Source organism: Aptenodytes patagonicus, chromosome 20, assembly GCF_965638725.1.
Source record: "Aptenodytes patagonicus chromosome 20, bAptPat1.pri.cur, whole genome shotgun sequence".
In the NCBI taxonomy this organism is placed as follows: domain Eukaryota; kingdom Metazoa; phylum Chordata; class Aves; order Sphenisciformes; family Spheniscidae; genus Aptenodytes; species Aptenodytes patagonicus.
This window is the reverse complement of record NC_134968.1, coordinates 156,082-165,150: the sequence shown is the minus strand read 5'-3', so window position 1 is coordinate 165,150 and position 9,069 is coordinate 156,082. Positions and strand designations below refer to the sequence as shown.

Below are 9,069 nucleotides of genomic sequence, written 5' to 3'. Positions count from 1 at the left end.
GTAATGACTGCTTTGAAAAAATATTTGAAATTGAGATCTAGCAATTTAATTTCAGGATTTACAGTAAGCTTGGAAAAAATGTCCCTCTGCAAATTGCTGCCATCAACAAGGCACCTGTCCTCTTGGACTGTCAATGTGAAAGCCATCTCTTCTGAAACTGGTAAGCAGAATTCTGTGTATATGGTTTTGGTCTCAAATTTTTATTTTGTAATCTTACTGCCTAGCCATACAGGTGTTCAATTCATATTGCAAGAAAAATCAGGGACTATCAAAGTATTTATTTCTCTTAAAGTAAGGCACAAGGAAAATGTGCCTTGTCAAGTCCAAATGCAGAATGAGTAGATGTGACCAGGGAATGGTTGAATGAGAATACAGTTGCATTATCACTTGCTGAACCCTTTCTTGCTGACTGACAACCTGTATTTTCTGAGTGTTTGGGAGCCTAGACAACATTACTCTTGTTTTATATTCAGTGTTTGTTAGCTTTTATTCTGAAGACACATCTGTGGTAGTAAGACAATTCCAGAGAGAGTTAAATTCATTCAGACAAAAATAAAAATCATGCTCTCCTTCGGCTTTTCCCCCTGCGTTCTTTAATTGCCTCTGTAACCTAAAGCATCATACACCTTTTAAAGACTCAGGGCTACAGGTTTTGCAAGCAGGATCATCTCATGGTGTAGCTGACTCGGAGCAGTGTTGCGTCCACTTTCTGATCAATTACTTTCTCCATATTTCTCTCCCATTGCTGCAAGGACTAGTCAGAGCTGGGGGAGGCAGCAGAGTCCACATCTTCTGTGTCATGTTCATGTGGGGACACTGGTTGCCCGCTTTTAACACGTTTCCACTTCATCCTTCTGTTTTGAAACCATACTTTGACCTGGGTGATAAAAAGGAAATAATTACTTATTGCCTCAATCTGAGCTGTATAAGCAGATCTATGCATATATGTGTGTATCAATAGACAGATGTTTTGTGGAATTCTAGAAGAAAAGGTGAAAAGAACCTCACAAGTTTAAGTAATCCATCTCTGTAACAGAGGCAGGAACAATTCTTTCTAAACTGTTCCAGGCAGATATTTCTCTGAGACCCACAAATGTAGTACAAGTGCTTTGCCTAGAGTCTCTCTTTATATCAACTAAGCATGTCGATCCAATGGGCACAGTGCATCTAATGTCTTTTAACATCTAGTCCATCCAATCTAATGCTTCAGGAATTGTAATTTGCTTCACTTAATTGAGCAATTCCTCTATTGCCCACTAAGCTTTGATAAGGAAACCCTGACTGAGATCACAATGAGAGAACAGAAATATCTCTCTCCATGAAACTCTGCATTTTTGTCTTTCCTTATCACCTCAAAATACTACCTGACCCAGGAAGAATGCATGTATCAAACATATATCATTCTAATAATTTCCTGGTAATCGCAGTCTAAGGTGATATCCATATTCCATCTGTAAGCTTTGACATATCAGTATGTACCAATGAGTGGTGGTAAACAACAGCTCAGTAGATATCAGTTATTCCCAAATGTGTCTTTAGTTTAGATAAACATAATGACATTTATTAACTACTTACAGAAATTTGTAACAAATGTGTTTTAAAAGAATGTGGAGGCTTTGTATTAAAATACCCCTGTGCCATTGCAAAAGTACACCCTCGAGTAACATATCTGGGTTTTAGCTTTAGGGAGAAGTTGTGGGGGAGGAAGAAGAAGCTGGGGAGGCAGGGATTCAGGAAGTACTTGTCTCTCGGTGAGATCCAGGTTCACAGCTATCTCATATCTCCTGAGCCTTGTCAAGTAGTTATGGTGGGCAAATTCAGCTTCCAGCTCCCGTAGCTGCTCCTTTGTGAAAGCTGTCCTTTCCTTCCGTGATTTGCTGCTTGTTTCTCCCTTGTTGCTTGAGTTCTGGTTTTCTGAAAGGCAAGCACACGTGTTGTGTAATTTGCAGTTACATTGATCTGTGTGAACATGTGTATTGCAGAGGTCCAATATAAACTACTAATTCAAGTGCTCAGTGGAAGTTTTAAGAAGTTTGTGTTATGTCCCCTCCAGCTCAGCATGACTTAGCCGTGTTGTCAGTCTTGGGTTCAAGAGGACAACAGCGCAGAGTCAGGTAGGGGTGTGTTGTCAAAATTGCAGAAGCACAGGCCTGGCTGTGCAAGGTCAGAAATGAGTAGCTATGGGACAGAAGCTCTCATTCCTTGCTATCATTGCATCAAAATAGTTTCCTTCCCCACATCTTTACTTTCATTCCTTATATACATGTTATCACTCTCCCCTGATCTACCAAGCAACAGGCAGCAAAGCTAGCACTTTGTGTGTATGATGTGTAATGTGTTATGAGCGCATGGTGATGACCTCTGGTGCAGGGCATAGGGTAAAATCACTTAGTAAGCACCCTAAGCTAGCATATGGCCTGGAAATAATTGGCAGGGCAGGGGGGGCAGGAACATGGTAAAACAAGCAACACCAGAGAACCAGTGTTCTTTGAATTGGCGCATGATGCTCCAGACTGAGCTGCTTCTAATCCTTGCTAAATGAAAACTACAAGATCTGGTATCTGTGTGCATGATTGGCCTCAGTATCATCCTTGTCACTGTGCTGCCCTGAAAAACTTCTTTGCTATTTGTGCACTTGGCTACCATGTGGTCAAGAGTCATATTTCAAAGCCAAATTTCAAGCCATAGCCAAAGGGATGCTGTACCAATTATGCTAAAAAGCAAACACAAACTGACTTTGCCTGAGACTGTGGCAATCTTTTTTTTCTCTTCTCTTCTCTTTTCCTCCTCTCTTTTCCTCCTCTCTTTTCCTCCTCTCTTTTCCTCCTCTCTTTTCCTCCTCTCTTTTCCTCCTCTCTTTTCCTCCTCTCTTTTCCTCCTCTCTTTTCCTCCTCTCTTTTCCTCCTCTCTTTTCCTCCTCTCTTCTCTTTTTTCTTTTTTCTCCTCTATTTTTAAAATTGGTGCTTGTGAAGAATCTCCAAGCAATGCAAGGAAAAATGCCCTGTTTCAGCAAGCAAAGCCCAAACTGTCAATCTTTCAGGGAGTCAGTTTTACAAGTTCCTTGACTCTTTCTCCCCTCTTGCCTCAGTGGTTGGCTAGATTCCCTGAACTGAAGATGCTAGTAGGTTTTTTGTATGTTGAGGATTAATTACTTAATTTCTGTGTGTAACCAGTATGCAATGAAGTCCTAACATAATATTTCTACATAGAAATTATATACAAAATGGTAGCAATGAGCACGACACGCAGCAGCATCATCTAGATGTCCCTTTGGTTGCCAAAGTAATAAAGCTGGAAAAATCTGCCAGGTGTGGCTGTAGGCTTCATGATCAATCTGATCTTAGCTCTGTCCATCAGAAATAGAGAAATCAAACATAGCTCTCATTAGCGACAATGTGCACAGGGACCAGTGTATCACATGCTGCAGCTGTACTGCTCTCTATTTCAAGGAAATTAGTCTTGTTTACATTAACATTGTTCTTGCTACTTATACTTCAAAAATCCACAAATAAAGTAGGGGAAAGTATGAAAACAAAACCCCAGAAGTTTCTCCTCATGCTTTTGCCCATAGTTGTACAATCCCCTTCATTCTTATCTCTTACTGAACAAACACACCATTACATATTTCCCAAAGGCTAACAAATGTGACTTTTGAGAGAGTGGTGAGGAAGCAGGATTTGAAGTGTGGAACCCCTGCTGGGAACTTTGGTATCAGCTTGGTCTCAAGGGCTTCCCCCTGGGTCTCTGCTCCCCTAGCAAACGTGTGGAGGAGTGAAGCAGCTCTCCAATGCAAATAACACACTGCAGGAACTAAAGCCACCTCTGTCAAATTAACCTGTGATAAAAATAGCTAATGCAACCTGAATATACACGTGAGCTCACTACTTAACCCTGTGCGAAGAACATCCTTTCTAAGGGGCACTTTCACCAGTCTTCATCTCCAAAAAGCAATGTGAATAATTTTAAGTAGCTAAGTATTTCTGGGAACAAAGCAGGATGTGTAGCTTGGATCCTGTCATCCAGGCTGTGTGCCACATGGTGTTGTAAAGAGACATATGGTTATTCATGGCTGGAGGTTTTGTGATATTCCAAAAGTGGAAATTGGGCCTAGTTACTTCAGAGTTTTGACAACAGAATGTGGAAAATGGCAAATGTTGTGTGAAAGGACAAATCGGCTTGGAAAGATTTTCCTACTGTACTGCCAGTTTAAAAAAAAAAAAAGGCTGCTCAGGAATCACAGGAAGATCTGTGTCTCTACTGTGAAGCATGCATACTTCCAGGATCCCAACCAGTTTCATAGTGTGGTTGAACTGAACAGCTGCCTTTTCCCAGGCCTGCAGCAAAATATGTGTAGGAACCCAAATGGTACATTTTCCTAAGCTATAAATGTTCCAAAACAAAAACTGTGTCAGACACTATTACATTCCTATGTGTATGAAGAGGCAACCCATTCCCTGCAAAACAATGGGCCAAATTCACCATTTGGAGCTGGTCAACAGAAGTTGGCTTTGCTTTGTGCTTACGACCAGCATAACTGAATCAGAATCTGGTCTCATGAAGTTGTACTCACTCTCCCTCACTGGGTTGAACTGGTCTACTAACAATAGCCAGTAAACAATGCTTTGGAGGAAGGCATAAGGACTCTGCACTGTGCAGATACAGGATTTTGGCACCATAGAGGGTACTTGCATTGCTCAGAGAGCAGCTTAGGCACAGAAGTATGGGGATCACTAATGCCTGTACGTGGAGGATCCTACCTGCTTGTTAGATGTTTGTGGTGATCCACAGCTCAGATCAGTGCACCTGGTGTTTGTTATTCTGCAAACTACTGTTGATGTCTGCAATTTTTCCCTCAGCAGAAGAAAGTAAAATAAAAATACGAAACATCTGCACAGTATTACTTTTTTCCCCACACTAAAGACTTTGAGGGCATGGTGGTGGTTAAATCAAGTAGTAAGACACTGGTAGATTTTGCTGTTATGGAACATAAAATTCTGAAAGCTATCAGGAACATTGGCCAAGTAAAGTGACCTCGTAAATAGTGGATTCATTTGGCAGCTGATGATAAAATATCCAGAAGTTACTTCAATGTGTGCACCTCATGGAATAATGCTCAATGGAGGGTGCATACGGAGGGCTATGACACATGATGTTCTGCACCCAGACCACTTCAAACTGATCAGGAACTTGCCTGTACTTTGCTTTTGAGTCTTTCTCAGGTTATCTGATGCTACCTGCTATCTACTCCTATCTACTGCTTTTTATGCCACCATGACTGCAAATGGGAATCACAAGCTTAGAAAATCCTCTTTATAGTTAGTGGCAAGACTGAAAAAGGTTGGCAGGCGGCAATTCAGATCAGCTCTACACATTTTAATACAAAGTTTTCCAGAATTCTTCAGTCAAGGACATTGTATGTCTAATGTTGTTAAGGGAGTCATTACGTACTGTTTTCACATTCTCATTTCTACTGCAACCTCACTAACATTCTGTATTGTTTCATTCACATAAAATAAAGCTGTCTGAATTCTATTATGTATTATATTACTATTGTTGGAGATGTGGGGACTTCAAGTGCGTAATAACGCAAGTACAATTTAGTACAAACAGGTCAGACAAACTCTATTGAAATTTTATTTCAGAATGTTAATGGCTGTGGCTTGTGGATGGACAGCAGAGGCAGCTGTGAAAGCTATCACTAGGTTAACTTCTATCTTCAGGTCATTTGGTGAGCCTGTGAAGTCAAGACTGGATATGGCATCTAAATAACTAAAGTCTGTAGAGGAAGGGAAGGGTGTGTGCATGTTTATCCACAAGTACTTGTAGTAGATGCCACTGTTATTGCCATAACAAAGCAATTCTTTAAATGTTTTTAATATATCCATGCTTCAAAGAAAGTTTTGAAGATTGACAAGCTTTTTTATTATTTTTACACCATTCTGCTTATTTGTCTGAGAAATATGCTTATTTTAGACTTTTCTCAGAATACTCTGCAAAGAGCCATGTTCCAAGATCTTCACCGTGTATCTTGTAATAACTAGGGTCTTCACAAGAACCACAGGTTTTTGCATGCACTAGTACAAATCATGGTAATGCTGTATCTATATTGTAGTTCAGGTAAAATTGTGGTGGATAAGGCACCAACTGAAAGAAAATAGTTTATTTTGTAGGTTTTGTCTTCAAGTGATTTCAATATATTTTTCTTTACTAGCCCAATCTCTGATGAGAAGGCTCTGGATACCTAGATTTTTTTAAAGAAGTCAAGGAAAATTCTCAAGAGGAGAGAAAAGATTTATGTTCCACTTAGAATAAACAATCAGTATGTGATATGTCCAGTTGCATTTCTGGAACTGGTGTAAAAGTGAAGGAAATCACAATAAAATTGCTCATAGACTTTCCCCTCATTTGTTTTATTTTGTCTGGGGACAGAAGGAAGGAAAAGCTTGCAGGAGGGATATCAAATAATTCTATCTGCTGCCTGGTAAGCAAAGAAGGGAGTGAAATGAAAAGCCACGGAATCCCCCTTGGGATGTTTTCATTATTCTGCATTCGCTAGAGTAACAACTTGTACAGAGAGCAACAGTTGCTAGAAGGTAGGAAACACCATACCTTTCAGTGATGTCATTGCTTACAGCTCCCCTGTAAGGAAAAGTATATGGGACAGCAGCAAGTATGAAAAGAAAATGTCAAGGGTGCTGGTAATAGAGAATAGAAAGAACATTTGCCTTCTACTTAAAACAGGGAGATGTGCTTTGGAATCAGTCTCTTTAAGAATAAGGATATCCCTCTAATCTGAGTATACTGAAATCTGCTGTTTACCTATGACTAGCAAATGTTTTAATAAAAGCATTGTTCACTTTTTTTTTTTAACTTCTTTGCATCTGGGTTTTTGGGAAATTTTTGCCCCAAACATGCTTTTTCAATAGAAATGAACTTAAATTCTACAAAGCTGGGTTTCCAAAATAAAAACACATAACTGAGTGGAGTAAACTAGATTCTGGGCATAATGAGGTTTGAAATATTAGTTATTTTATGTGTTCCCTGACAGACTATTCATATTGGAAGAGAGTGAGATTAGGACTAATTGTGTGACAGAGAGAGCACGAATACAAGCTTGTTGTTTAAATTGCAAAATGGAGAAATGAAAGTTGGATTAGAGGTGGCTCTTCTGTAGCCAACCTGTAAAACCTAAAAATAAATAAATAAATATTTTTATCTCTGTGTTCTCTATCTGTAAAATGGGGATATTGGAAAATATTCCCCACCTCATAGCAGTGCTGTGGGAAAAAGCACGCTGTAGCTTGTAAATGAATACTACAGCAAATGAATGTGTATAAGCATCTTAATTTTTAACAGCTTCCTTAGGAGAAAACAATTTTATGCATATTTCACATTCCTGGATTTGAGACAGCAGCAAATCAGAGGTTATATAATTATGAAATTATTGAATATTGCGCTGTAGACAGAATGTGTTTTGCTAGCTAGGATGACACAATGAAAACTATCTACATTTGCTGCATTGTTGGACATTGTACTGATGGGCAAACTTTTAGTACCTCCTGTTCTGAGGTAAAAACATTTAATATTTAGTGAGGTCAAATAGAATTTACATCTAAAGGGAGACATTGCATCTTGTATTTCAAAATCCTAGTAAAACATTTCCAACTAGCACAGGCAGCTCAAGATGAGGGATTTTTGCTCTTTGACTGCCATTCTCTTATGCTTGGACAAATGGCAGGTATGCAATATATAACTCCATATCCTAGGACTTTCAGCTCAGTGTATACATGCCATGTGATTCCTGTTTAGTTACAGCAAATGTGCATTGTGCTGGTGAGTAAAATGCCTGGTTCAGTAAACAAGATCTGCAGGAGTGAAATACAAACACCAGAGGTCATCAAAGAATAAGCCATTTAGTTTCAGTGTTGTTATTGTTTAAGTTTCCCCAGTCAAGAATTACAAAATGTTTTCCTCATTAGCTTTATTTCTTAATTCCTAATCTTACAGGTGCTCTCATTCTATAGCCTGTACTATCCCACAACCCTGATTTCATATCACCTACCTGAGTTTTCCTTTTTTCTTTTGGATGACTTTTTCTCAGTCTCATTTGTAGTATTTACTGGTACCTCATCATCTTCGTTCATACCCACTGCCGCACTCACTACATTTGGGCTGCTGCCTTCTGACTCCCCAGAACCCAAGGCCAATCCTGGATTTAGTCGTCTTCTGGCCTCAGTTGCTGTAAAATGCCAGTCAGAGTGTTGGAAAGAGGGGTGCTGCTCCACAAATGCCCGCTCCTCATGTGGGAAGCTATGGGGAGCAGTCACCAGGCAGGAGGTTGAGAAATCAGAGTAAGTAGCAAAATCTGATTTCTGATGGAAGGAGAATGGTGCTGGTGGGTAGTGGTTCAGCCCTGAAGCTGTGCTGACATCCACATGGGTGCTCCGCAGGCACCCCCAAAGTGCGGCAGGAGGTTGTGGACTGCGCATGCAGCTGCTGCTGGTGGGATCCATTTGCTTCCAATCCTGTCCACACTCCAGTGTTCGTGGCTGGTTATAGCTCAGGCTTCAAAATCAGAAGAGGAGCAGAGGGGAAATCTTCCAAATTTTATGGAATAGATTTCCTCCCTAAACAACAGTTTGTTTGTGGGTTTTATGCTGTTGCAGATTTGTTACTTTGGGAACTCTTCTAAACGTCTTCATTGTCCCGACTGGAAAACAGCAACCAGATCTATGCAGTGATTGCCCTGACTTGCTTCCCAAGGCCTGAAGCTTGCTTCCTTGTGAAGTGCTGGACATGAGCGAAACACTTTTTAAATACTGTGCTGGGGAGAGAGTGACAAGTTTGTGAAGTGAAATGTGAGAGAGGGGAGGGAGGGGTTAACGTACATACACTCAGTCCCTCCAACCAAAGCAAAGCAGGCAACTATTAATCATCCGAAACCTTATATGCACATCTAATGGGATTTGCAGATGGAGCCTTTTAAAGAAACAATGTCTGTATTTTTTTTAAAAGGGAAAGAGCAGAACACAAAAAAGGCTTTAATGTTTCCTTGTAACACTATGAAGT

At 40.1% G+C, this 9,069-nt stretch overlaps 1 protein-coding gene across 1 annotated transcript; it reads right to left on the bottom strand.

Moving 5' to 3' along the window:
• Positions 1-502: 502 nt before the first annotated feature.
• MEOX1 (mesenchyme homeobox 1) lies at positions 503-8,693 on the bottom strand. Its single transcript, XM_076356730.1, has 3 exons — positions 8,063-8,693; positions 1,742-1,914; positions 503-877 (listed from the first exon to the last, which is right to left on the bottom strand). Exons 1-3 carry the CDS (start codon positions 8,511-8,513, stop codon positions 755-757), a joined length of 747 nt encoding a protein of 248 aa, XP_076212845.1. The 5' UTR covers positions 8,514-8,693; the 3' UTR covers positions 503-754.
• Between the last annotated feature and the right edge of the window lie 376 nt (positions 8,694-9,069).

What these genes read in the sequence shown, in the direction of transcription:
- MEOX1 (XM_076356730.1), bottom strand. Translation starts at nt 8,513, where the DNA reads ATGGATCCCACCAGCAGCAGCTGCATGCGCAGTCCACAACCTCCTGCC. An exon ending in AAGAAAAAAGGAAAACTCAG is followed by an intron (nt 1,915 to 8,062) that starts GTAGGTGATATG and finishes CTTGCCTTTCAG; the next exon opens with AAAACCAGAACTCAAGCAAC. An exon ending in TGGATCTCACCGAGAGACAA is followed by an intron (nt 878 to 1,741) that starts GTACTTCCTGAA and finishes TTTATCACCCAG; the next exon opens with GTCAAAGTATGGTTTCAAAA.